The sequence below is a fragment of the Bos mutus genome, chromosome 10 (assembly GCF_027580195.1).
Source record: "Bos mutus isolate GX-2022 chromosome 10, NWIPB_WYAK_1.1, whole genome shotgun sequence".
Taxonomy (NCBI): domain Eukaryota; kingdom Metazoa; phylum Chordata; class Mammalia; order Artiodactyla; family Bovidae; genus Bos; species Bos mutus.
Window position 1 is genome coordinate 11,511,317 of NC_091626.1, and position 26,500 is coordinate 11,537,816.

Genomic DNA, 26,500 nt, shown 5'->3' on the forward strand with positions numbered 1-26,500 from the left:
CCCTACTTCTCGGAGAAGGCAATGGCACCCCACTACAGAACTCTTGCCTAGAAAATCCCATGGATGGAGGAGCCTGGAAGGCTGCAGTCCATGGGGTCGCTGAGGGTCGGACACGACTGAGTGACTTCACTTTCACTTTTCACTTTCATGCATTGGAGAAGGAAATGGCAACCCACTCCAGTGTTCTTGCCTGGAGAATCCCAGGGATGGGGGAGCCTGGTGGGCTGCTGTCTGAGGGGTCGCACAGAGTCGGACACGACTGAAGTGACTTAGCAGCAGCAGCACCCTACTTCTATTAACTTTGCACTTTTTCCTCTTGCATTTAGGCCTTTAATATTGGAGTCTGTTTTTGTGTGTGTTGTTCGTTAGATGTGCATCTGTGCGTGATGTGTGCTAGTCGTGTCCAACTCTTGTGACCAAGGACTCCAGGCTCCTCTGTCCATGGATTTCCCAGGCAAGAATACTAGCATGGGTTGCCATTTACACCCCCAGGGGATCGTCCCAACGCAGGAATTGAACCTGCATCTCCTGCATGGGCAGGTGGATTGGAGCCACCTGGGAAACCCCTAGATGTGCAACTGGTCTTCCTTTCTCCATAGAGTGAACCAGTTTTCCTGACACCATCTACTAAACAATTCCTCCTTTCCCTACTGGTCAGCAGAGCTATCCTTACCTTGGAAATATTAAGTTTCTGCATGAATATAGGTCTCTATGAAATCTCTGTTCCCATGCCTTGGCATAATGACGTGGTTTTATGTCAAAACCACATTTTTTATTATAATACATCTCAACATCTGATGGGGCCAGTCTCCCCTCTTCGTCTTTTTTTCGATGTTTAGGTGCTCAGTTCTGTCTGACTCTGCAGTTTACTTTGTCTATATAAATACTAGAATAAGTATATCAAGGTCCTCAAAAAACATCCAGTTAGAATTTTGGCTGAGATTGCATTGAATTTATAGATTTAGTTGGGGATAACTGATATCTTAGTAAGTTTATCCTGTCTGAAAACATAAATCCCACTCTATTCAGATCATTTATTATTATTATCTTGTTCTAGAGTTAAAAAATGTTCTTCAAGGGACTTCCCTGGTGGTCCAGGAGTTAAGAACTCCATGCTTCCACTGCAGGGGTCACAGGTTCAATCTCTGTTTGGGTAACTAAGATCCTACATGCCCTGCAGCACAGCCCCCACCTCCCAAAAATTCTTCATATGCTACTGTGCTACTGTGGGATGCTGGGATGCTACTGTGAATGATCTTCTTTTTATTTAATTTTCCAGTTTCACTAATAATGGGAGAAATACTATTTCGAGCTTGTATACAGCAACTTCAGTGAATGCATCTATTAGTTCTATTGTTTATTTTTCTAGGTATTAATAGATGATCTTGTCATCTGAAAATTATGAGTTTTAACTCTTTCTTATCAAGTTTTACACTTCCTTTTCTTTCCTTATAGCACTTGTTAGGACCTCTGCTGCTGCTGCTGCTAAGTCGCTTCAGTCGTGTCTGACTCTGTGCGACCCCACAGACAGCAGCCCACCAGGCTCCGCCGTCCCTGGGATTCTCCAGGCAAGAATACCAGAGTGGGTTGCCATTTCCTTCTCCAATGCATGAAAGTGAAAAGTGAAAGTGAAGTCGCTCAGTCGTGTCCGACTCTTAGCGACCTCATGGACTGCAGCCTACCATGCTCCTCCGACCTCTAGGACTATATTAAACTGTAATGGTCCAAATTTAACCAGCAGCTACCTTTGTCTGGCACTTCACCATTCTCCACTCTGGGTCCTGGGTATTTTGATATCCAGGAGAGAGACGGTGATAGGCCCAGCCTTCATCACGTGGGGGAGACAGGCACCTGTGATTGGCCAGCACAGGAAAATCCGCTGCTAAGGAAACTTAGTGAAGGAGTGGGTGGACTGCAGACGCTCGAGGGGATGCTCGGCAGGCGAGACTGGAGAGACCCTGCAAGAGTCGGTCCCACAGCCCATCAGTGGCTCAGTCCTTCCCACACCCGCGTCAGTGCTCCTCCCCACGTGTAATGAGTTTTAATAAAGATTTGAGTGGCTCCCACTTCTATGGTCTCTGCTCAGGCCCCACCTGCTCCGGGAGTTCCAGCTATTTCAGTCCTGTAACTTTGGGCCCAGGGAGAGGCAGAGTTTGGGCCCAGGGTTTGGGCAGGGAGGGGAGAGTAAGTTGGGGTGGGATATCCATTCATGCTCCGTTCTTCGTTTCCAGGAGTCTTCAGGCCTTTGCCAAGGGTCATAACCTTAGTAGGCCAGGAAAGCAGCTGGGAGCGAAGGGGTCTGAGAACTTCCTTGTCAGAAACATATCCCAACCAGGAGCAGGGGCATGAACTACAGTGAGAAGCTAACCGGAGCCCCACCCATGACCGAGGTGCCTCTGGAGCTGCTGGAAGAAATGCTTTGGTTTTTCCGAGTAGAGGACGGTAAGCGGCGGGGATGGGTGGTGGAGGTGCGCTCTCCTGGCTGAAGCCCCCATCATGGTCCTCTCCTCCACGGCAGGCTGCACGTTTCCTCCAGGGCAAGAACTGAGGCTGAGGGTCGCACTACCCAGAGGGGCCTGGCTAAACTGCGCTCTCCTTTCCTCGGGTCTGGTCGCTCATTTACTCATCCATCCTGTCATTCACAAATATTTATTAAGTTCCTTCTGTGCACCACGGACTGTTCTCAGCATGGGGGTTACAGAAGTGGAAACACAAAAATCTCTGCCCTCATAGCGCATTCCTTCTAGTGAAAGAGGAAAACCAGCAAATGTCTAAAATGCATAGCGTGCTGGTGAAATGAGTAATAAGGAGAAAATTTAAGCCAAGAAAGGAATAGGAAGTGTGCAGCCATGGAATGTAATGTGGTCAAGGAAGGCCTCCCTCAGAAGCTGATGTTTGAATAAAGGCTTTCAGGAGGTGACAGAATTAGCCATGCAGATTATGTGGGGAAAGGCATTCCTGGTAGAGTGAACAGTAAATGCAAAAGCTCTGAAGCTAGATGCTGCCTCATCTGGGTATGGTATGGACAGATCCTGATTCTCCAAACTCAGATGAGCTACTTTATGTATTATCTGCAGGCAGCTTGTCAAATCTAATTTAACTGCCACCCTTTCTTCCCTCCCTCCCTCACTTCTTTCCTCCCTCCCTTGCTTCCTTCTTCCCTTCCTCCCTCCCTTCCTTTCCCTTGTACTGCACTTGGCCAGCCCCTAGCAAAACTCTGAAGATGGTGAAGTTTATCTTCACTACACACCTCCTTTCCCCACTATTATTATCCCACTGCAGTGCTGTCTCCCCCAGGTAGATGAGAACTTCTTTGGAGCAGAGATCTCTTCTCCCCCTATCCCCTACTTTGGACCAGGAGTTCCCTGGCTCATCTTCAGCTTGGTTAGTCTCTCTCTACAATATGTGGCCCACAGCAGGGGGAAGCTGATGCTGTGAGTTGGTCTGTTAGGGGCCTGAGGGGCACCCGGCCTGTCCTCAAGGCTCCATCCTGCATGTCCCTCCCCAGCAACTCCTTGGAATTGTTCCATGTTCGTCCTGGCAGCCTTGGTGGTCATAATAAGCTTCATCCTCTTGGGAAGGAACATCCAGGCAAACAGGTGAGGAGCTGGTCTAGGGGTGGTCTCTGAAGGGTGGGGAAATCTAAAGAGGGGTCATCTAGAGACCTTGGCTGTCCACCCTTTGGGTCAACAAAATGCAGCCTGCAGGGTTTTGTTTGTTTGAGAACCCAAAGCTGCAGAAAAACTAGCAGCTATCCCCGATGACCATTCCCTGGCCAGCAAGCAGGGTGGGGGCTGGTGTGTCTCAGAAATCAGGATCACTGGCTCTGGAGTCATACAGGCTGGGTTCAGATTCCAGTTCTGCCACTCACTAGCTGGGCAAGACACGCAGTACCTCCAGGCTGGCTTCTCCTTCTATAAATGGCAACCGTGATGGATTCTTTCCTTATAGGATTGTGGGGAGTGCTCAGTGGGGGCTTTTGCAGAATTAGGGATGTGGTTACATGGGAAAACCTTGTGCTACTCCAAGGCCAAATGCAGGGCATGGATAGAGACCTGAGATTACTTGGGACTCCTGGGTAATTCTGACATTTTTATGACAACAATACTCCTTAACCCTGGATGAACAAACAAATCACCTGCGGAAGAATGTTAAACACAAGATTCTGATGCAGAGGGTCTGTGGGGGAGGGGACCTGGGCACTGGCATTTTGTTAAACTCTCTGGATGAGTCCAGGACTAACTTTTGAAAGCTCCTTGAGGGCGGGAACTACATTTGACTCAACTTTGCTTCCCCAAGCAACTGGCTCAGTGTCAGATTCTAAAAGTTATTCAACAAATAATTGGTTCACTCATTCCTTCATTCATTCAATAATTACTATATCCTAGTAACTAGCAGTGGGAGAAGGCAATGGCACCCCACTCCAGTACTGTTGCCCAGAAAATCCCATGGATGGAGGAGCCTGGTAGGCTGCAGACCATGGGGTCGCTAAGAGTCAGACATGACTGAGGGATTTCACTTTCACTTTCCACTTTCATGCATTGGAGAAGGAAATGGCAACCCACTCCAGTGTTCTTGCCTGGAGAATCCCATGGACGGAGAAGCCTGGTAGGCTGCAGTCTATGGGTCTCACAGAGTCGGACACGACTGAAGCGACTTAGCAGCAGCAGCAGCAGTAACTAGCAGTAACTTTTAAACAGTAATACTGAGAATCCCTCCTCAGATCTGTATCATGGTTTGCAATTTTGAAGGCACCTTCACATTCTCTCACTTGATCAAACCAGCCCTGTAAAGTGGGGCTGGCACAAGTTACTTAGTCCCACTGTACAGATTAAGCTCACTGAGGATCCATGGAAGGATTGGCCAACGTCCAAGCTCTTCTTCCTATGCTGTATCTTATGTCATCTATGAATCCTCCTCATAGTTTTGATATAAAGCCAGAAAGAAAGAACTCAGTTATTTCGTTCACATCAGTAACTAGTCGTTATGAACTGCTACAGCTCAGTCATCATTCATTCCACAGAATAAGCCGAGCACTGCTGTGGGCCAGGTTCTATGCCGAGAATGGGGACCACAGGGCTAGACAAGATAGATTCAGCCTCGGTCTTATGGAGTTGACAGTTTGGTAGGGAGACAACTGTAGTTGAGAATGACAGGTGATGACTGTGGGATATACAGAGGTGGGATCTAGGGACTTGAGGGCAAAAAAGAGATGGAGGCTGTGCTGACCAAGGGACAGCACACCCCAAGCTCAAGGGAGGAGCAGGAGGGCCCAGGGGGCTGTAGTGTGGACTCTGGGGGCGGGAGGAAGGGGAGGTCAAGAGGCAGCAGGGCCCAGAGTGTACACGCCCTGGGGGCTCCCTAAGGAGTTTTCAGGTTCTAGCTCATGGGCACTGGGGAGCCAGAGAAGAGCTTTGTACAGGGACATGAAAGGTTTATGTTTTAGTGAGATCAGTCTGCTAGAAGGACCCAGAGGGGTAGTGCCTCTGAGAAAGTGAATTTTCCTCTCTTAGACTGTCAGGAAGCATCCGCCTCGGCAAAGTCACCTCGGAGACAAGGCAGCTGTCCTCAGGAGCAGCAGACAGTCAGATGTTCCCCATCTGACTGTGACCCAAACAGATTGTCTGGGCAGTCAGCTCAAACCCTGGCGGGGTCTCTCCACTAGGAGATCTAGGGGTGGGGACTTGGAGTAGAACCACCTCAGAGGGAAGATGTTTGGGTAAGTTACTGGTAGGAAGGCTGGATCTTGGATGCCAGGTTCCAGAAGTGGGCAGTGGGGAGCCAGTGAAGGTACTTGAGCTGAGGACTCTGGAATCATGGCTGGTGTGCGTGGGCCGGTTTGGAGACATAAGCACCTAGAGGCAGAAGGATTAGGTAGGAATTTCCATCTAGGGATGGAGTGGAGTGAGGGTAGGGATGGGGTATAAGGACTATACTAAGCAGGATGAGAGTATAGCTTGGTGAAAAGAACACAGGACTGGGAGTCAGGAGAGAAATGCATGACCCAGGCACATGCTCCTCAGGCCCCTCTGAGATATTATGTCACTTGCAAGAGAAGCAACAGTAGCTGAGTTCACGGATGGCACTGCGGGTTTGGTAAGATGATGCATGGAGAAGTCTAAGATGTTTCTCTGCCAAAAACCTATCAAACCATTTCAGCTTTCTCCCCAGACTGTTTCCAGAACTGTGTACTGGATCTACCCCCTCAAACTTGCTAACCCACTTGGGAGCCCCAACCACTGCTCCAACCACTAGATACCCCCATACAGGGAACCCACAATCAATAGTGTTTCTCTCCTCCTAGAAATCAAAAGAAGCTGCCACCGGAAAAACAAACTCCAGAAGTCCTGTACTTGGCTGAGGGTGGAAACAAAGATGACAAGAACCTGACCATCCTAACAGAGACTTTGCTCTCTGAAAAGCCAACTTTGGCTCAGGGAGAAATGGAGGCAAAATGCAGTGATGTGCCGCGGGTCCGTCTTCCAGACCCACAAGAACCTGAAAGCTAGTCAGGGTGCAGGGCAGTGCCCCCGGAGTGTTCACAGACAGAGTGAGTGAACTGCAATCAAACTAAAACCCTGTTTTGAAAAAAATGAACAAAATCTTTTTATTAAAATGCTTCTGGATGTGGGCAGTTGGAATTGCATAGTTTGTTCAAATGGCGGTGGGCCACACAGAAGTGGCTTGGAGTGAAAGTGCGAAATCCAGAGCCAGCTTGTGGGTCAGGAAGCCTGGTCAGACTCCTCACATGGTCTTGAGGAGTTCCCAGCCTCCCTCTGACCTCGGCTTCTCCATCTGTAGAATGTGGCTGAAGCCTGGGCTGGAGCTCCTGTTTTCAATCCAAGCTCCTGGAAGGGCTGAGTAAGGAAGGGGCAGGGTTCTGGGCTCAGAATTCCTTTCCCCTCCCTTCCCTCCATCTGATCCACCAGGGAAGCCCTGGACAGAGGAGCCTGGTGGGCTACAGTAGATACAGTCGCACAGAGTCGGGCACGACTAAAGTGACTTAACATGTATACACTCCCTTCCCTCCACTGCAGCCCTCTCCTTTACCTGCTGATCTGCCGAGGGTCCATGAAAGACTTCCTCTGGGCCAGGGGCCCTGTGGTAAACAGAGCTAGAAAACTATGAAAGCCCCTGCCTCTGAGACCTTTCTCTTACTAACCATGGGATCCCAAAGGATCCTGTGTGTGAGCCACCATGCTGCAGTACAAACTGGGATGGCAACCCCAAATAATTTATGCAAAATTTATGAACCCAAAATGCTATAGGTTCTATCTTCCAAAAGGGGACTTTGAACACACAGACCCGTTGCCAAAGATCCTAGGTCCTGCCATCCCAGACTAGAGACAGAATACGCAGAACACTGTTTCTCCTTACTGGATGCCTGGTACACCCAGTGTGGGGTCCCTGGAGTCCTGGGTGATTGTCATTGGAGAAGATGACTTTGTTCTGCAGTTTTGATCAGTCACCTTGAGAAGCCTGGTCCTGAGGGTCTGTGGACAGAGTCCTTGATTTAAGGTTGGAAAATACAGGGGCCCTGCCTCCCGGAGAAATACCCCGGAGGCTCCCCGCACTGGCCAGCCTGCAGCACTTTCCCTCCACCTTCACTGAGAGGCAGAGCACTGGAAATAGCCCTTCCCCAGACAGCTTTGCTTCTCACAGGCTGAGTAGGATTTCTCAACTAGATTTTACTTGAGTAAACTGTGGGGTTTGTGGCCTGGGGGTTCTGCGAGGTCAGAAGACAAGGGGAGGGTCAGGCTCCAGCCCTGCAAAACCTGCCCCTGCCCTGCCCTGCCCATCCACCAGGAGGTGCTGGGACTTCAGGGTGGGCTGCTCTCAAGCCTCATGAAGGCCTCATGAAGCTGTCCACCCAGAGCCATCCCCTAGGGGCCACATCAGGCCTGGCTTTAGCTGGAGCAGGAAAGGGGATGATGGCACCATGACGGACGTTGCCATTTTCTTCCATTTCCGGCTGACCCCAGGTCTCCACGTTGTCACAGTGGTGTTTCCTTCAGGGTGAGGGATACAGTGGTTACCATGGAAACTAAGGCCTGGAGGGAACAGGAGCAGCATTCCTGTCTGTCCCTACGGCTCCTACAGTGATCTGGGTGTCAGGGACACTGTCTGGCGCTGGAGGAGGGGTCAGCTGTCTGCCGGACGGTGAGGGCTACTATTCCATCAGAAGGAAAGCCGGTGGTGAAAAGCCAGCCCCTGCCCGGCAGACCTCCCAATGCTGAGCTTGGGATCCTGAGCAGGGGCCTCAGAAGATCTTGAAGCCCTTCAATAGTGTCAGGGTGGGTGCCTTGCGCTTGCTCTGAGCCCGGGATGACTTCACAGTGACCAGCTTGGCCTGTGCCACAGCAGGCATCTCCTTCAGGCTGGTGGTAGAAAGTGTGTTGAAGGTGCAGCTGGCCAGCCCGTGGCGGGCTGTGAGTGGGGCCTGGTGATGCACAGCTCTCTCCTCCGAGATGAAGAGCGGCCTGGCCAGGGAGTTCTTCTCCAGCTCCCGCCGCGCCTCCCGTACTGCCTCATGGAAGACGTGCTGCACATGCTCAAAGTCCAGGCAGGCAGAGACCTCGAAAAACAGGCACCCGAACCTGCCCGCCAAGGCGGCGCCCTCTGCCTGGGTGACCTGCCTGGCGAGGAAGCAGGGGGAGTCAGGGTCAGGAGCATCCGAGTCAGGCAGGCCTGGCCCTACTCCTGGCTCCTCACTTACCAGCTCCATGACCTGGAGCCATCTTCATCGCTCTGAGGCTCAGTTTTACTCATCAGTAAAATGGGAGAATGACAGCTGCCTCTCAGGGTTGTTCAGATTAAGAAAGACGATTTGTGTCAAGGGCCGAGCACAGTCCCTGCTCACTAAATGGCAGCTGATGTCACCTAAGCCAGAATGTCAGAACGAGGCTCAGGGGAAGGGAGAAGCTGGCCCAAAGTCCCTGGCTAGACCCTGCCAGTGGCCAGAGGAAGATGGCCACTCTCAGCCCCATGTCTCCTCAGCTCATTTCCTTGGTCAGGAAATGAGCCGCCCTCAGCCCTGGGGTGTGGATTAAGCTCTGGAGAGAGGTGGTGGTTTGGTCAGAAGGATGTGAGACCACGGTGTCTACAGAGGCCTGGTGGGCTATGGTCATGACTCAGGACGCCTGTGGTCGGCAGAGCTCTCATGGCTCATGGGAACTTTTGTCTGCCTGCCCAGAGACAGCAAGGGTGACAACACAAGAGAGGGAGCAGCACCTATTCCCACTTTATCCTGTACCCCCTCCCATGATGGTGGGATCGTGTATTTGTAACCACCTCCCATGATGGTGGGATCGTGTATTTGTAACCACCTCCCATGATGGTGGGATCGTGTATTTGTAACCACCTCTCATGACTTAGTAGCAGCAGCAGCAGCAGCTCATGACGGTGGGATCAAGTATTTGCAACCACCTCTCATGAACTGTATAAAAGGTCAAAAAATTATGATGCCACAAGATGAGTCCCTCAGGTCTTAAAGTGCCCAATATGCTACTGGGGAAGAGTGAAAAAGACTCACCAATATCCCCAGAATGAATGAAGTGACTGGGACAAAGCAGATATGACACTCAGTTGTGAATGTGTCTGGTGATGAAAGTAAAATCTGATGATGCAAAGAACAGTATTATATAGGAACCTGGAATGTTAGTTAGGTCCATGAATCATGGAAAATTGGACGTGGTCAAGCAGGAGATGGTAAGAATAAACATTTACATCCTAGGAATCAGCAAACTAAAATGGATGGGAATGGGCAAATTCAGATAACCATTGTATCTACTACTGTTGGCAAGAATCCCATAAAAGAAATGGAGTAGCCCTCATAATCAACAAAAGAGTCTGAAATACAGTACTTGGGTGCAACCTCAAAAATGACAGAATGGTCTCAGTTCATTTCAAGGCAAGCCATTCAACATCACAATAATCCAAGTCTATGCCCCTACCACCGATGCCGAAGAAGCTGAAGTTGATCATTTCTATGAAGACCTAGAAGACCTCCTCGAACTAACACCTAAAAAATATGTTCTATTTATCATCAGGGATTGGAATGCAAAACTAGGTAGTCAAGATATACCTGGAGTAACAGGCAAGTTTGGCCTTGGAGAACAAAATGAAGCAGGGCAAAGGTTAACTGAATTCTGCCCAAGAGAATGCATCAGTCATAGCAAATACTTTTTCAACAACACAAGAGATGACTTTACACATGAACATCACCAAATGGTCAATACCAAAATCAAATCAATTATATTCTTTGTAGCCGAAGATGGAGAAGCTGTATACAGTCAGCAAAAAACAAGACCTGGAGCTAACTGTGGCTCAGATTACCAGCTTTTTATAGCAAACTTCAGGCTTAAACTAAAGAAAACTGGGAAAAACACCAGGCCAGCCAGATATGACTTAAATCAAATCCTATATGAATTTGCAGTAGAGGTAATGAACAGATTCAAGGAACTAGATCTAGATAACAGTGTGCCTGAAGAACTATGGACAGAGGTCCATAATATTGTACAGGAGGCAGTGAACAAAACCATCCCAAAGAAAAAGAAAAGCAAGAAGGCAAAGTGATTATCTGAGGAGGATTTAGGAATAGCGCAAGAACGAAGAGAAGCAAAAAGCAAGGGAGAGAGGTACATCCAATTAAACTCAGAGTTTCAAAGAATAGCTAGAAGGGACAAGAAGGCCTTCTTCAATGAACAGTGTTTAACAATTGAAGAAAACAACAAAAGGGGAAAGATGAGAGATCTCTACAGGAAAATTGGAAACATCAAGGGAGTTTTCTGCCCAAAGAATCAAGATAGGAGAGGGAAACATCAACAGCCTCAGATATGCAGATGATACCACTCTAACGGCAGAAAGCGAAGAGGAACTAAAGAGCCTCTTGATGAGGGTGAAGGAGGACAGTGAAAGAGCCGGCTTGAGATTAATATTAAAAACACTAAGATCATGGCATCCGCCCCCATTACTGCATGGCAAATAGAAGGGGAAAAGTTGAAGTAGTGACAGATTTCCTCTTCTTGGGCTCCAAAATCACTGTGGATGGTGACTGCAGCCATGAAATCAGAAAATGACTGCTTCTTGGCAGGAAAGCTATGACAAACCTAGACAGTATGTTGAAAAGCAGAGATATTACTCTGCCAACAAAGGTCCGATAGGTCTTTTATCAAGGCTATGGTCTTCCCAGTTGTCACATACAGTTGTGAGAGCTGGACCGTAAAGAAAGAAGAACACCAAAGAATTGATGCCTTCAAACTGTGGGGCTGGAGAAGCCTCCTGAAAGTCCCGTGGACAGCAAGGAGATCAAACCAGTCAATCTTAAGGGAGATCAACCCTGAATATTGGGGAGGTAGGAGGGAGGAGGGTTCAGGATGGGGAATACATGTATACCTGTGAAGGATTCATTTTGATATTTGGCAAAACCAATACAATATTGTAAAGTTTAAAAATAAAATAAAATTTAAAAAAAGAAAGCTATATGATGATAAAAAAATTTTTTTAATAAAATGGAAAAAAAAAAAAAAAGACTGATGCTGAAGCTCCAGTATTTTGGTCATCTGTTGTGAACAGACAACTCACTGGAAAAGTCCCTGATGGTAGGAAAGAATGAGGGCAGGAGAAGAAGGTTTCAGAGGATGAGATGGCTGGACGGCATCACCGATGCAATGAACATGAACTTGGGCAAACTCCAGGAGATGGTGAGGGACAGGGAGGCCTGGCATGCTGCAGTTCATGGGGTCTCAAAGAGTCAGACACAACTGGATGACTGAACAACAACTCATAACGGTGGAATCAAGTATTTGTAACCACCTCTCTTGATGGTGGGATCAAGTATTTGTAACTTTCAGGAAGGTCCTGAGAGCATGGACATCAGATGAGAGAAAAATATTGGCCCTTTGGTAGACCAGATGTCCAGAAGAGATGCGGTAGGGGCAATCCCTAAAGGCTGGAGATTAAAGTTTCAATGGCCAAATCCCACTGCTGACTGGCCTCACCCACCATCCATGAGGACACAGCCTGTGAGGTTAGAGGAGACCCCAGGGCAAGTATGGAGGGAAAAGATTTCTGAGCCAAGGGTAATCTAGCAGAAGCAAGGGCTAGAAGCAGGTTAGCCCATCAGACAGGGAGAGCATCTAGGACAAAAAGGGTCAGGGCAGAGCACAGAATCCACTCCCCACCCAAGGCTGGTGTCCTGTCAGTTCAGTTTCCTGAGGAGCTCCTTTTGAAAGAATACTTTGTATTACATGCATCTGTGATGAACTTGAATCTGAAACTTTGTCATTGTGGGGCCTGAATAATGAGCTTTCAGAAACAACGACCCCACGTGCGCATGCAGGTGTGTGAATGGCTGACCCAGCATGTAACATTATTACCCTTTTTGCTTATTTTGGCATAGCCTAGCAAAAATGGTATCAGTGGTTTGGGAACCACTGCCCTAACCCACATTTTACCCTTCAGCTGCAAGACAATCATGGGAGACACTGGCCACTGCTCAGCAAAAGTTAGATTGACTGTGCCTGTCAAATCCTGACCTACCAACCTCGGGACTCAACCAAAGAAGGAAATGGGGACAAATCATCATGACTCCTTCTTAGGGAACTGATGCTGCTTTGCTCTTTGCTCCCAAACCACTTTCAGACAATCCCTTGGGCAAATATTGGGACCAAAATAGTGGCCTAGTTTTTTCCTTCATATTTAAAACTGGTTTATTCTCAATACAGTCTTCTGATTCCTCCTCTAGGTTCTGGGGGCTCTTTGACTCCACAAAGACTACCTTTTGGCTTTAAGTTCACACAACTTCCCTCATTCCCTGAAATGGAATTTGTCTGGATGTGAGGGCATGCCTGCCTTTGAAGGCTCCTCCTGTGAATCTCTTTCATGAGACCACATCTCTTTTCCCCACTGCCCATCAGCTCTGGTCTATATTAAGCATCCCCGCCTTTCTAACACCAGTCAATGGGCCTTTGGCATCTGGGAAGCAGGGGTGACTGGCCTTGAGGAGGGAGGGGTGGAGGAAGGCTGCCCCACCTCCCAGGTAGACCGGCCACAAGGGATGGACGTCTGTGCTGGAGAGGGCCAATGGAGTCACTTATCAGGTAAAGGCATCATAGTCTCAAACACCTCAGGGGCCAGGCAGGCAACTTGGATGTGTGGGGAGGGGTAAGCCATGGGGACTGTGAGGCCTGTGGTCAGCTGGAGGGAGCACACCCCGCCCTAAAGCATTCCAGTTCCAGGTCTTTTAAAACACTGTGCTGGCCAAACAAAATATGACTGCAGTACTCAGTGGTCATCTGCCCCCTGGCCCAGTCTGTGGCCTTTGATTGAAGTCCAGCCCTTTCTAAGAGACTCCTGCCCTCGGCACAGCCAACGGTGGGAGTGAGCCTGGGGACCTCACTTGGGGTAGGTGAGAGCTGGCTGAACCAGAGCAGACTGGCCTGACTCAGGCTGCCTATCAGAGCCTCTCTCTCCAGAACTGGAATTGGGCCCTGGATGACCAGCCAGCTGCAGGGTGTGGAAACAGAAGGTCATATAGTCTCAGGCAAGAAAGGGTGAAGCCAAGAGAAACCTCAGAGGCCTGGGAAGATGGAAGGAGTGGCCTCTCTTCCAACCTTCAGGGTCCAGCCCCTGTGCAGCCTGGATGCCTTTCCCTTCCTGCCAGGCACTGCCTGGAAGACCTGCCCACACTGTACCCTTACGACACGCCCCCTCCCTTCCACCTACATGAGAGGGGATCACTCTTCTTAGCAGCCAAATAATCCCTGAAGATGACACCTCCTAGATGAAGAAAGTGAGCTCCAGGCTGTGGGACAAAGTGCGTGCTCACCTGTACTGGGCCATGTCCAGCTTGTTGCCCAGCAGCAGAGCCGGGAAGCTGCGTTGCGTCTCCTTTGCGTGCAAAGCTAGCAGCTCCAGGTAGCTGCTGCTGCCCTCAAAGCTCTGGCGGCTGTCGACGCTGTACACCACCAGAAAGGCGTGGGCCCAGTTCAGGTAGCGCTCACAGTTCCTGGGGGTGTCCTGGGACAAAGCAGGCAGCCTCAGTCAGGGGCAGAACAGACGTGGGTAAAGGACTTCACCTGAAGCTGCCTCTCCCCGCCTCCCTGCTCCCCGGGTCTTTGTACATTGTTCCCCAGCAGGGCCCTTTTCAAAGGGGCACTTGAGTGTGGATTTGGCTTGATGTGAAAGGAGACATTGTCTCTGAGCCTCACTCCCACCACCCAACCACAGACTGGGAGACCTTGGCCTCTGGGGCATAGAGCCAAGATTCTGGCATGGCCCTTACTGAGACCTGGCTGTGCCTGGGCACTGCTGATTTGGGGTCAGGTTCATGGTGCCCCTTTAGATTCTGAGAAGAACTGGCATCGGGCCTTGGTAGGGGGTGGTGAGAACATAGGAAGATGTATGTACTGGGTGGGGAGTGGGAGTTGGGGTCAGAGGGGCATCTGTAAACACATGTGTGCACCTGTGAACACAGGCACCAAACCCCGGAGCACAGGATCTCAGAACTGACACCGGCAATCATCAGTTCTCCCCAGGCCCTGTCCTATCCCTTCTCATTTGGCAAATCGATGGATTCAGGCCCAGAGAGGTCAGCACCTCAGGGACACACAACAGATTGGGGCTGAAAAGGTTTACAGATTCCCATCCGAGGCTCCCACTCTGGAAGCAGGATTCCTCCAGAGGCTGCATGGGTTCTCAGCTCCTCAGGGGTAACGGGGGGGTAATGTTACCAGGTCTGCAGTGTCCATGACCCTCAGGTGGACAGGCTGGTGGTCCACGGTCTCCTCGGAGCTGTAGGTGTCCTCTGTAACAGACGGTCAGCCCAGTCAGAGGCAGGCTGGCCACTCCAGGGGGAGCTAGGTTTGACTCCCAGCTTGCCTTTCTGCTAGACCCTGTGCACCCCTGGGGGGCTGGCTCTGGGGCTGGCTGAGCTGGGACCACAGGAGAAGACCTTGGCTCTCACCCACATAGAGGACACGGGCAGAACCTCCCACCAAGGAGATGCTGCTGCACCTGTCAGGGCTCAGAGCATCAGAGGTCACTCACAGAACATGCCACAGAGGACGGGACTGTGTGCTGGGCCCACCCACCACGCCTGCAGAAGGAGGTGTGCGCTCCTGGGCCCAGTGAGCGGCAGAGGCTTCGGGAACTACACTGCTAGCCCCTTCCTCCTGATCCCCAAGCTTCTCCACCCTCTTCTCCTAGCACAGTACCTCGCCCACAGGAAGCCCCTCAGGGACGGTCAGGACAATCCTCTCGCACTCAGTAGGGGAAGGGACATGAAAGGAGAAACACACAACCTGATTGAGGCTGGGGAGTCAGATCTTGTTTAGAAGTTCCAAGGAAGTTTTACACATAATCTTTGTCAAAATAAATGCAGAGGAATCTAGCAGAGTTGAAAGTTTTAGGTTGGAGATATGGAAATCAAACCCAGTGTCAGCTACTTTTAAGCTGTGTGGCTTGGCCAAGTCTTTTCAACATTTTGAGGCTGTTTTCTAATTTTAAAATAAGGATAACATGGGACTTCCCTGGTAGTCCAGTGGCTAGGGGGCCTGGGTTTGACCCTTGGTCAGGAAACTAGATCCCACATGCCACATCTAACACCTGGCTCAGCCAAATAAAAAAATTTTTAAGTAAATAGGGATAACATGAAGGAGAAGGTGATGGCACCCCACTCCAGTACTCTTGCCTAGAGAATCCCATGGACAGAGGAGCCTGGTGGGCTGCAGTTCATGGGGTCGAGAAGAGTCGGACACGACTGAGCGACTTCCCTTTCGCTTTTCCCTTTCATGCATTAGAGAAGGAAACGGCAACCCACTCCAGTATTCTTGCCTGGAGAATCCCAGGGACGGGGGAGCCTGGTGGGCTGCCATCTATGGGGTCACACAGAGTTGGACACGACTGAAGTGACTTAGCAGCAGCAGCAGCAGCAGGGATAACATGATAACACTGGCTAACAGTTTTCAAGTTTTAACTCTGTGTCAGGCACTGTGGTAAAGGCTTGTCCCTACGCCATCTCAAAGGGCTGTGGGAGGACTGGATGGGCCCCTAGGCACATACCTGGCCCTCCACAAATGCCTGGGAAAGGATGCTGGGGACATGATGCTCCAAAGTTTCCAGGGCAGGTTCACATTCCTAGGTGATGTTTTTTTTAACTTTTTATTTTGAAATAATTTTTGACTCATGTAGAAGTTGCAAAACAGTACACAGAGTTCCTGTGTACCCTATCCCCCACCTCTCCCCGCAGTGTTAGCCCCTTACATAACCATAGTACAAGGATCAAAACTAGGAAACTGACTTTGGTGCCATACTATGAGCTGAACCACTGATCTTATTTGGATTTCAAATTCGTTTTTTTTTTTTTCCCAAAGTTCTCATGACCTCAAACCTGAGAAAGAGTCAAGTGGCCGGGCCTGCAAAGAGGACCTCACTGTCACAGACAATTGCTCTCCCCACCCCCAAATTTCCCCTGTGCCACTGGCCCACATGTGGGGTGCACTTGGCCCTCACCTTTCCCTGGGGGGGCCCTGGGCCCCCAGATGACCCCAAAGAAGAACCCTCTGGGCAGAACTGGGGTCCTCTGTGCCTTGCTGGCAGAATCCACTGTGAGAATAGTCCCCCCCAACTCTGGCGGAATTCACAAACACTTCTCTCTGAGGGTCACTGGCAGACAAGCCAGGCCTGGACACACGCCAGGCCCACTAGCAGCCAGCAGAAATCGCAGACAGCTCCCATCCCCAGCCTGCTGTGGGGACTTGGATAAATAGCCGCTCTTATTCAAAGACAAAAAAAAAAAAAAATCTAATGGAAAATATGCCCCAAATGTTTAACTATATTTGGTGCAAGAAGAGTGGATGCCTACGTCTCGTTCAGATTTGTCTTTATTTTCCTGCCAGAGTTGTCTGATGCATGCCTTTTAGGTGCTTCCCAAGTCCTGGGCCCAAGGAGGCACCGTTGCTGTGCCCAGCCTGGGGGGAAATATTAGCCCAGGCTTGGTCTACTGTAGCCGCGTACAACACGATAGCCTTCTGAGATTCCTGTTAGCTCTGCTGAAGAGAGATGACAAGGAGCTGAGACCCAGAGGAGAGAACTTGGTCACAGGCACACAGCACCCTACCAGAAAGAACGTGAACTCAGGGCTCCACGGTGAGACCCTCTCACGCCCTCTGTTCAGTGGACCCGCCAGTCCTCCAGCTCTGACTGGGCAGAGCAGAAGCTGCCCATCCAACCGCAACTGTGGAACATACGTGGGGGAGTGCAGAAGGCTCAGAGGTCATGAGATCATCTCACCCAGCTCCCTCGCTCCCTTGCAAGTGAGGTGACTCCAGGGGCTGGGGGTGCAGTAGGGGCTCCTTTTCAAGATGTAGTCACGTCCTGCCTTCCTGTCACAAATTCCCTGCCCTCAGGACATTCTGGAGTCCCTTAATAAATAGGGGCTTCATAACTCCTAGGGCTCCCCAGGTGGCACTAGTGGTAAAGAACCTGCCTGCCACTGCAGGAGACATAAGCCACATAAGCGACAAGGCTTCAATCCCTAAGTCGGGAAGATTCCCCTGGAGAAGGAAATGGCAATCCACTCCAGTGTTCTTGCCTGGAGAATCCCATGGATAGAGGAGCCTGGTGAGCTACAGTCCAAGGGGTCACAGAGTCCGACACGACTGAAGTGACTGAGCACACAGCACAACTCCTAGTTCTAAATGAATTTCTGAGGACTTTAATGCTGAGAGAAGTTTCTTTCCCCAAAGTGTTTTTCTCTCATTTACACTAATAATTTTTAAAGCACCACCAAAGGAGCTGTTGTCAGAGTAAGTATAGGATGATGCTTCTGAAATGGTACCTGTATCCTTATTGGAGCAGGTTGTGGGGAAGAGAGGTAAGAAGCTGTCATTCTGCCCTAGGCGAACCAGCTAAGATTCCCCCAGTCCCTCTGTGAGAAGAGGGTGTTCTGGAGACCCTGATCCCTTCCTGGAGTACTCAGCACAGGCACACAGGCACTGAATCTCTTGGTTCCAGTAGCTCCCAACCCATAACAAGGCACAGCTCACACACAGAGCACAGTCTATTAGTCCTATCTTCCAGATGGGAAAACTGAGGCTCAGAGATCCCACAGGCTTCTGACTTCAGGCCCTCGGTAGCATACCACTCATGCATGCTCAGTCTGGACTGTAGCCTGCCAGGTTTCTCTGTCCATGGGGATTCTCTAGGCAAGGATACTGGAGTGGGTTGCCATGTCCTCCTCCAGGGGATCTTCCCAACCCAGGAATCAAACCCATATCTCTTTACATACTGAGCCACCTGGGAAGTCCTCAATAGCATAAGGCTACCCTTAATGGAGGACAACTGGAACAGTGTTTTATCTTCCTTCACACCTGAAGTTCTCCATGATCTTAGGCAAAACACTGAGCCCTCTCTGCCTCAGTTTCTTTACCTGTAAAATGGGGATAATAATAGGAGGTCTGGACTTCTCTGGTGGCTCAAATGGTAAAGAATCTGCCTGCAAAGCGGGAGACCTAGTTTGATTCCTGGGTCAGGAAGATCCCCTGGAGAAGGGAATGACAACCCACTCCAGTATTCTTGCCTGAAGAATCCCACGGACAGAGGAGCCTGGTAGGCTGCAGTCCATAGGGTTGCTAAGAGTCAGACACGACTGAACGACTTCACTTTCCCTTTTCACTTTCATGCATTGGAGAAGGAAATGGCAACCCACTCCAGTGTTCTTGCCTGGAGAATCCCAGGGACGGGGGAGCCTGATGGGCTGCCGTCTATGGGGTCGCACAGAGTCGGACACGACTGAAGTGACTTAGCAGCAGCAGCACGTTGTGCCTACACTGCACTCCAAGCTGGAAACAGGAATGAACAACACAGGTCTCCACCCCCAAAAGGCTTCTTTGGGCTCAAGCTCTTAGAAGTGAAGTGATGTGAAGTGACGTTGCTCAGTCGTGTCCGACTTTTCGATCCCTACCAGGCTCCTCTCTCCATGGGATTCTCCAGGCAAGAGTACTGGAGTGGGTTGCCATTTCCTTCTCCAGAGGATGAAAGGGTGGTTTTACATCTCCACATGGCTACCTCTCCCTTAGATGCTCAGACCTTTCTGCACAGAAGAGGATCTGGTCAGAGAGTCCCCGCTGTTGCTGGAACTAGCCATGGGATAGTGGTTGGAATGTTTAGACAGTGGACAGGCTCCCCAAGGAGCAGCGCTGGCCTCCCAATGGCTGACAGGAGAGCGTCCGGCTGTCTCTCCAGCTCAGAAGCTCTGAGGGCGGGGTAAGAGACGAAAGGCTGAGGTGACTAACCACTGCGCAGCTGCCGCCCCCTCAGCCGTCTGACTTCAAATTCCTCCACCCGCTCAGAACTCCAAAATTGCTCAATCAGGAGGCTCAAACTATCACTGTACTAGGCGCCCCTGGTGGTACCCTGCCTGAAGTGTATGAATTGGGGGACAGGAAGGAGAGACACTGGAGGTGGGTTGTCAGATAAAATACAAGATGACCAGTTAAATTTGAATTTCAGATAAACAGCTAATAGTTATAAGTATGCCCCATACTTATATTGAGGCAGCCAGAATCTGTCTTCTGAGGCACTGTCCTTGGGGATCTCCATTTTTCCTTCCCAGACATCCCTGCTGTGTGACTTTTCTCCCTCCCACTCCCCTCAGTGACCAACTTCAAGTCTGGCCTCTCCCAACACCACCCCCCGCCACCCCTTAGGGACTGTCAGCGAGTTGCCTGCCCTGCACTCCTGACTTAGCCAGGGACCCCTTTTGCTTTCTCTGTTTGACACCCTAGGGCTTTGTGTAAGACCTCCTTGGAAGAAGAGATTCTGCTGATTAAGGAATAAATTCTAAAAGCCATTGGACCAAATAGCCATGACGTCCCCTTCCTGGTCTGACACTGGGATTAAATATCCCAGCCTGGACTGAGGGGCTGATGGACACCTAGGGGCTAAAGAGCTCTTTCCTTTTGGTGTCACAGGGACATTCCATCAAAGGCCTGCTGTGGGTGCTGCTTCACTGTGGGACCCCAAGGGTCCTCCCAGAGCCTTGGATTTCCTCAGAGGGCCTTTGGGGGTTCCACAAAAGCTTATTCAATTCTCATGAATGGGGAAAATAATCTAAGACTGCAGTCCCCATTTCCAAAAAGCAGAGAGCATCCAGACATCCCATTTTTCTCTGTGGAAAGTTGACCATAAGAAATGCTATAAATGTGAGCTTTAAATTATGTTTATACTAATAAAATTCTGTATTTATTTAGATATTGGGGGTCCATTAAGCAGTTACTTGAGGAAAGCATTCTGCTGCTAAAATTAATTTTCAGAAACACTGATTTGATTAACTTGGGCGAATCTCAGCCACCACAGATGGGAAGCCATCTGAGAAGGAAGAAGGAAGGAGAAGAAAATATGCATTTAGTGTCTCCTGTGGGTCAAGCCTTAGGCTAGATCTTTTACATATGTTATTTCTTTAATCCTCACAGTAATTCTCTGAGATAGCTATTTTTATGCCCATTTTACAGATAAGGAAACAAAAGTTCAGAGAGGTTAGGTGACTGCTTCAAAGGTGCACAGCCAGTAAGTGACAGAGCCAGGATTCAAACTCAGTTCTGATTGACACCAGGGCATCCCTTTTCCCAATATACCATGAGAGAGCCAGCAAACAAGACTAGTTTTCTTGTGTGGTTAAAAAACTGGTTTAGAACCCAGTATCACTAGGGAATTTTCCAAATGTCCAGCTTATCTGGAAAAGTACACTGAATGACGATCTGGAAGAATAACACTTCATGGAGGTGGATGTTCTGCAATGTTTGATTTTTTTTTTTTTCCAAGTCTCATCATACCTAATATTTTAGGGCAAATCAACTTCTCTCAGTTCTCTTAATTGGGTTAACCCCTAAGCCATCTGGGGTGTGCTGTAGAAGGGTACATTGCTGGAACCTAAAATATTTTGCCCATGGCCTGTGTTATGCTGATGGCTCCTCCCCTTGGCCCCGAGATGCGTGGTTCTGGTCAGGCCTGGACCTACCACAGTGTATGTGGGTGTGCAGGGGAGAGTCCAATGGGACACAGCCAGAGGAACGGGGAGGAGTGGGTGGGTCCTTACCTAAGTTGGGGTCATATTCGCTGATAAACCTCCTGGTCAGAAACTTCACGGTCAGGGCTGCAAGAAGTAGAAAGAAGTTGGCTTAGTATCCCCATTGTGTCTGGCTGCTGGACACTGGAGGCTGCTCCTCTCATTTTAGAGAAGACTTTTCTAGGTGATGTAACCCCTTTGCTCTCTTGGGGAATGTGGCTGGGGAGCTGGTTTGAGAGGCTCAGATGAAACCAGAAATATGGGGAACACGTCCTTCCCAGTTGCATTTTTGGGGGGGGGGAGACAGCAAGAAAAGAAATGAGAGGCAAGTCTAAGGGGTGTTTGTGTTTATGAAGACCCTAATTAAGGGGTCTGGACCCATGCAACCAGTTACCATAGGGTCAGCCTAGTGAGACTGAAACTGAAGAGAGACATCCCCTTCAGAGATGAGGCACAGAGATTCTGAAGTATGGGGGCATTTATCCCAGTCTTGGCTATAAGCCAAAGAGAGAGTACAAGTTGAGCTGATCAGTGGGTAATCTCTGGGAGGGTTAGGAACCCTCTGAGTCCCAAGTACACACACTCTAGTCCTTAGTCCTCAAGTCTTGCCTCTAAGGCCTCCACACTTATCATGCAAGTCTCACAGAACTTAAAACCCAGGGAAGTGGTTCCAGGTGGAATGCATTCACAAGACTGATTTTGTTCAGAACTTTAGCCACCTGGACTTCCCTGGTGGCTCAGATGGTAAAGCGTCTGCCTACAATGCGGGAGACCCGGGTTCAAACCCTGGGTCGAGAAGATCTCCTGGAGAAGGAAATGGCAACCCACTTCAGTATTCTTGCCTGGAAAATCCCATGGAGGGAGGAGCCTGGTAGGCTACAGTCCATGGGGTTGCAAAGAGTCGGACACGACTGAGCTATTTCACTTTAGCCACGTAAAGCCAAGAACCAGCCCACTACTATACTGGACTCTTAAAAAGAAGCACAACATTTTAAAGAAAATCCTTAAAATTCTGTCCCAGGATTCCTAACAGTGTCAGTTTGCAAACTAATTATCCAGGGAACACATATTTTAACATTTAAATTCCTTCATTCATGTAGTCACTGGCTAATGTACCAGTGACTGAGCTGCAGATAACAGTTTGATTTTCTAAGGGACGAGGGGAAGTCTTTTCTGTAGGACAGCATGATTCAGAATCCCCACTCTGAGTCAGGGGGCTGGCTTTAAAAGTGGAAAGGAGGCCCCCGGTGACTCTCAAAGAAGGAAACTCATAGCGGAGTCCATGATGGCCATTCACTAGTGGCTGTAACTGGAAAACTGACAGTGGAAAAGCCCCCTTGCCCTCCCACCTTCAGCTGCCTGGGACTGAGAGTGGCTAAGGCAAAGATCCTTTTTCTGGATCTTTGCCTACGGTGACACCCCTACCACCTGAGCTCCAGCTGGGTGATAGCTACCAGAAGTGATGAAGGCTGTTCAGTGTTGCTAGAAATGGCCTAAGTAGAAATCCAAGAGCTTTGTTCATCAACGCCATCCTCCCGAGGGAATCCCTGGATCCAACCAGGGCTGGACCCCAGCAGGCTCAGTCCAAGGCACCTGAGATTACAGTCCAACGTGTTTCCAGAAAGTCAGGAGAAGGGTCTGGCTTGAAACAAATACATTTGAAAAGAATTCACACTTTGTTCCAGAATTCTAGGGCACTGAGGTGGGGAGTGGGGAGTGGCACTCTCCCCCTGGGAAATCCCCAAAGTCAGTATCACCTCCCTTCAGGAGTCTGGGGCCCCTTCACCCCTGCGACTAAGCTAATAGGGGCACGGGGCTGGGAATCAGTGCCTCACAGATCCCTTTGGGGCTGTCTGCTGGCCGGGAGGAGGAGATACAGGGTGGTACAGGGCACGGAGGAGACCAGCAGGGGACCGGAGACACGAGAGGAGACAGCTGGGATCACAGACAAGGAGGACACAGTCAGTGGGGAGACACAGAGGGACAGACAGGCCAGGAACCCAAGACAGCTGAGACACGGAGGAGCTGGAAACAAAACAAGAGGGAGAACCAAGCAACAGAGAAACTGAGGCAAAGAGGAAAACCACGGTGTCTCAGCCAGCTCACCTGGGCGCAGAAAGCCCCTAAAGACAGTGGGAGAGCCTGCCTGCACACCCCGAGCTCCCGCTTCTCTCCACCGCTCCCCGTGTCTCCCGTACCCGCAGAACCCCTTCCCTTCCGCCCGCACCCCACTCACCGGACTTGCCCGCCCCGCGGCGCCCCAGAATGGCCAAGTTGACCTCGAGGGGCGCGCTCTGCGGCCCGCCGCCCGCGCGGGGCTTCCCGAACACCGAGGCCATGGCGACGCTGCGGAGAGAGACGCGGGTCCCGCCTCAGGGCCCCGAGCAGCGTGCCAGCCCGTCGGGGCCTCGGGAGCGAGTGGCGGGCCCCCTGGCACTCGCGGGCCCGGCGGCGTCGGCGTCCGCTTCCCGGGCCCGGCGCCCAGCGGGCGGCGTTCCCGCGGCCCCGCCAGACCCGGCGGGGAGGAGGGGCCAGGGCGGGGGGTGCCGGCGGGCGGGGCCGCCCCGAGCGCCGCCGACTCCTTGTAAGGGCCGAGGAGACCCCTGCGGGGCGCGCTCACCCAGCTCCCCGCCTGCCGTGCGCCCCACGGCTGCGCTGGGCCTCGAAGGTTAGGAGCCGCCACCGCCCGCAGCGCCCCCCAGGACCCGACGGGAAAGGGCAAGGACCAGAGAGAGGGAAGAACGGGGTATAGGGACTGGGGGGAAGGATGTTTCCAGCCTGGTCTGAATCTCCAGTCAGTCCTTTCCCATCAGCAAGAAGATCCACCCCTCCCTTTGTCTAACCCATCGGCCCCGCCTCCTCCTCCAGGAAGCCTACCGGGTTCAACTCCAAGCCATGTGCTTTCTCTGGATCGCAAGCCCCCCCAGCCTTTGCGCTCAACTTCCCCAACCACATTACCCTCCCCTTCGATGTGGGACCTGCAGAACCCATAAAGGACCCTGGCTTCTGGGAAGGGGGCGAGGGAAGATCTCCTTACTAAGATTTCATGGCCAACCTGGGCCCAGCTTCAAGAGACCTAACCCAACCGGGATTACGGTTTTCTTCCTGATGGGAGCTTATGAGTGGCCTAGCATGCAAAAGGGGCATTTATTGGTTCTAAAACTTGGCACTCCCTCTTGCCTATGATTCTGGGACTGATGAATGAACCTGGCAGGGATCACCTGTCATTGCCCTTGAAACCCAGGGGAAAATCTGGACCTGCTGGAGAAAGGGCAAAGGACCAATATGAGGAATCTGGACATTTAGGATCTAGTGCTAGATCTTAAATGGGTGACCTTGGGCAAGTCATCTCACTTCTTTGGGCTTTGGTGACCCCATCTATGGGCTTCTCTGGTAGCTTAGTGGTAAAAAATCCGCCTGCAATGCCGGAGTCTCAGCAGTTAGATCCCTGGGTTGGGAAGATTCCCTGGAGGAGTGCATGGCAACCCACTCCAGTAGTCTTGCCTGGAGAATCTCAAGGACAGAGGAGCCTGGTGGGCTACAGTCCATAGGGTTGCAAAGAGTCAGACACGACCTAAGTGACTCACACTCACACTCACACACACACACACACACACACACACACACACATTCCCATCTATAATGCTAAAGGAGGGCGGAAATGAATCCCAAATTCCATGAGTGGTTCAAGCCCAATGGAGAGTGACAAAAATCCACCCTGGGTTCCAGGTCTAAGTACTTTCTAGAACCCTGTGGGATCTCTCTTTTGAAATACACCCCAGACCAGAGTGGGGAAAGATGTGGGCGTCTCAAGAGACTTCTCACTGCAATCTGTTCCCCTCCAACCCCCACCCTAACCCCCCTATCCTCCCACAGCTAATCTACCCACCTACGCACAAAAGAAACCAGGAAAGTCCAGGTCAGCAGATGGAGGGACTGGAGTCAGAGCCTGATGGTAATAACTTCTCAACCAAGAGAGAAAATTATTTTCCAGGACAGGACATAAACAACTCAGCCTAATTGTTTCTGGGAGATCATGGTAAAGCAGCTGTGTTATGAAGACTCTAAGGTGTTGGGAGGAATTTGTTTAGATTACACCCACAGGCCAGAATCGCTCACACAGCTAGTGGCCTTTGAGTTGTAGAAGGAGAAAAAGTGGGAGGCAAGTTCTGGCCACATCCCTGGGCTGGCCCGAGTCCAGGGAGGACAGACTTGTTCTGAGTGGGGCTATGGGGAGACTCGGTCTCACGGGAGGACTGCTGGAGAGAGGGCAAGCTGTGGACCCCCAGAAGCACAACAGGGAATAAACTTTGGCTCTGCTACTTCTCTACGTATGGGATTTTGGAGGAATTACTTTCCTTATCTTTAAGACTCAGACCAACTAGTAGATGAGAGCTTCAAGGTGGCAGGTTCCAGCTCAGTGATTTTGTGAACTCTAACCACCTGAGCTGTCCATAGTTAGAAGGGACTACTGTCTTTGGAGGAAATGAACCTCCTGACACTAAAGGCAAATGGGGGTGAGATTTCAAGGTGTTATAAGGCAGGGGTCCCCAACCTCTGGGATCTAATGCCTGATGATCTGACGTGGAGCTGATGTAATCATAATAGAAATAAACTGCACAATAAATGTAGTACATTTGAATCATCCTAAAACCATCCCCACCCCCGGGTCTGTGGAAAAAAATTGTCTTCCACAAAACTGGTCCCTGATGCCAAAAATATTGGGGACTGCTGTTGTAACAAGATACCACAATGATTTGCAAGATGGGATGAGATGATCCTTAATCCCCTTCTAGTTCAGAGATTATTTGAACTGGTTGCCAGCTGGTTGCTCAGGCCCTCAGCTATGACTGCTAAGTCTGCCCCTCCTATGAGGTGTAGGAGGAAAACAGTTGCCCACCTCACAGCTGCAACCACTCCCATTCTCCATCCTCAGCCTCTTCGTCTGTGGGCTGCTTGTCCAGCACCCAGAAGTGCCCACTTGGACCAGAAAGGCCCTTGGAATCATCATTTACTGTCAAACCATGGAATAAGCTGGGCTTCAGTTCATTATCTTTTTTTTTTTTTTTTAAGAACATTACTCTCTGCATGTTTTTTCTCACACATCAGTATTTTCTCAAACACTACCAGCAGTTCCAAAATCTATCCAAAAATACAGTCAAGGGACTTCCCTGGTGGTCCAGTGGCCAAGACTCTGCACTTCCACTGCCCGGAGGCACATGTTCGATCCCTGATTGAGGAACTAGAGTGTGACATCTCGTGGCCAAAACAAAACAACCAAACAAAACAAAACAACCAAAAATACCGTCAAGTAATTATGGAAATTTGACACAGGAAATACGAAGTACTGGATCCAACCTATCAGGTTGAAATATAAAAATTTCAACATTTTCCACGTATGTCATTCCCTGGAGGGTAGAATTTATTGAATAG

At 50.3% G+C, this 26,500-nt stretch overlaps 2 protein-coding genes across 3 annotated transcripts; one reads left to right on the top strand and one right to left on the bottom strand.

Moving 5' to 3' along the window:
• The first annotated feature begins 1,672 nt into the window (after positions 1-1,672).
• Positions 1,673-6,517, top strand: SLC51B (SLC51 subunit beta). Its single transcript, XM_005899964.3, has 3 exons — positions 1,673-2,442; positions 3,509-3,599; positions 6,305-6,517. The coding sequence occupies exons 1-3, from the start codon at positions 2,346-2,348 to the stop codon at positions 6,507-6,509; spliced, it is 393 nt and encodes a 130-aa protein (XP_005900026.1). The 5' UTR covers positions 1,673-2,345; the 3' UTR covers positions 6,510-6,517.
• Positions 6,518-6,581: 64 nt separating this feature from the next.
• Positions 6,582-23,855, bottom strand: RASL12 (RAS like family 12). Of its 2 annotated transcripts, none has more exons than XM_070377280.1 (5): positions 23,304-23,855; positions 21,098-21,154; positions 14,733-14,806; positions 13,829-14,019; positions 6,582-8,632 (listed from the first exon to the last, which is right to left on the bottom strand). In XM_070377280.1, exons 1-5 carry the CDS (start codon positions 23,404-23,406, stop codon positions 8,374-8,376), a joined length of 684 nt encoding a protein of 227 aa, XP_070233381.1. In that variant the 5' UTR covers positions 23,407-23,855; the 3' UTR covers positions 6,582-8,373. The 2 variants fall into 2 exon arrangements, with proteins under 2 accessions (XP_070233381.1, XP_005900025.1); XM_005899963.2 differs by having other exon boundaries at positions 6,582-8,636; positions 23,304-23,849.
• Between the last annotated feature and the right edge of the window lie 2,645 nt (positions 23,856-26,500).

What these genes read in the sequence shown, in the direction of transcription:
- SLC51B (XM_005899964.3), top strand. Translation starts at nt 2,346, where the DNA reads ATGAACTACAGTGAGAAGCTAACCGGAGCCCCACCCATGACCGAGGTG. An exon ending in GTTTTTCCGAGTAGAGGACG is followed by an intron (nt 2,443 to 3,508) that starts GTAAGCGGCGGG and finishes GTCCCTCCCCAG; the next exon opens with CAACTCCTTGGAATTGTTCC. An exon ending in AGGAACATCCAGGCAAACAG is followed by an intron (nt 3,600 to 6,304) that starts GTGAGGAGCTGG and finishes CTCTCCTCCTAG; the next exon opens with AAATCAAAAGAAGCTGCCAC.
- RASL12 (XM_005899963.2), bottom strand. Translation starts at nt 23,406, where the DNA reads ATGGCCTCGGTGTTCGGGAAGCCCCGCGCGGGCGGCGGGCCGCAGAGC. An exon ending in CGAATATGACCCCAACTTAG is followed by an intron (nt 14,807 to 21,097) that starts GTAAGGACCCAC and finishes CGTCTGTTACAG; the next exon opens with AGGACACCTACAGCTCCGAG. An exon ending in CTGGACATGGCCCAGTACAG is followed by an intron (nt 8,637 to 13,828) that starts GTGAGCACGCAC and finishes CTTCCTCGCCAG; the next exon opens with GCAGGTCACCCAGGCAGAGG.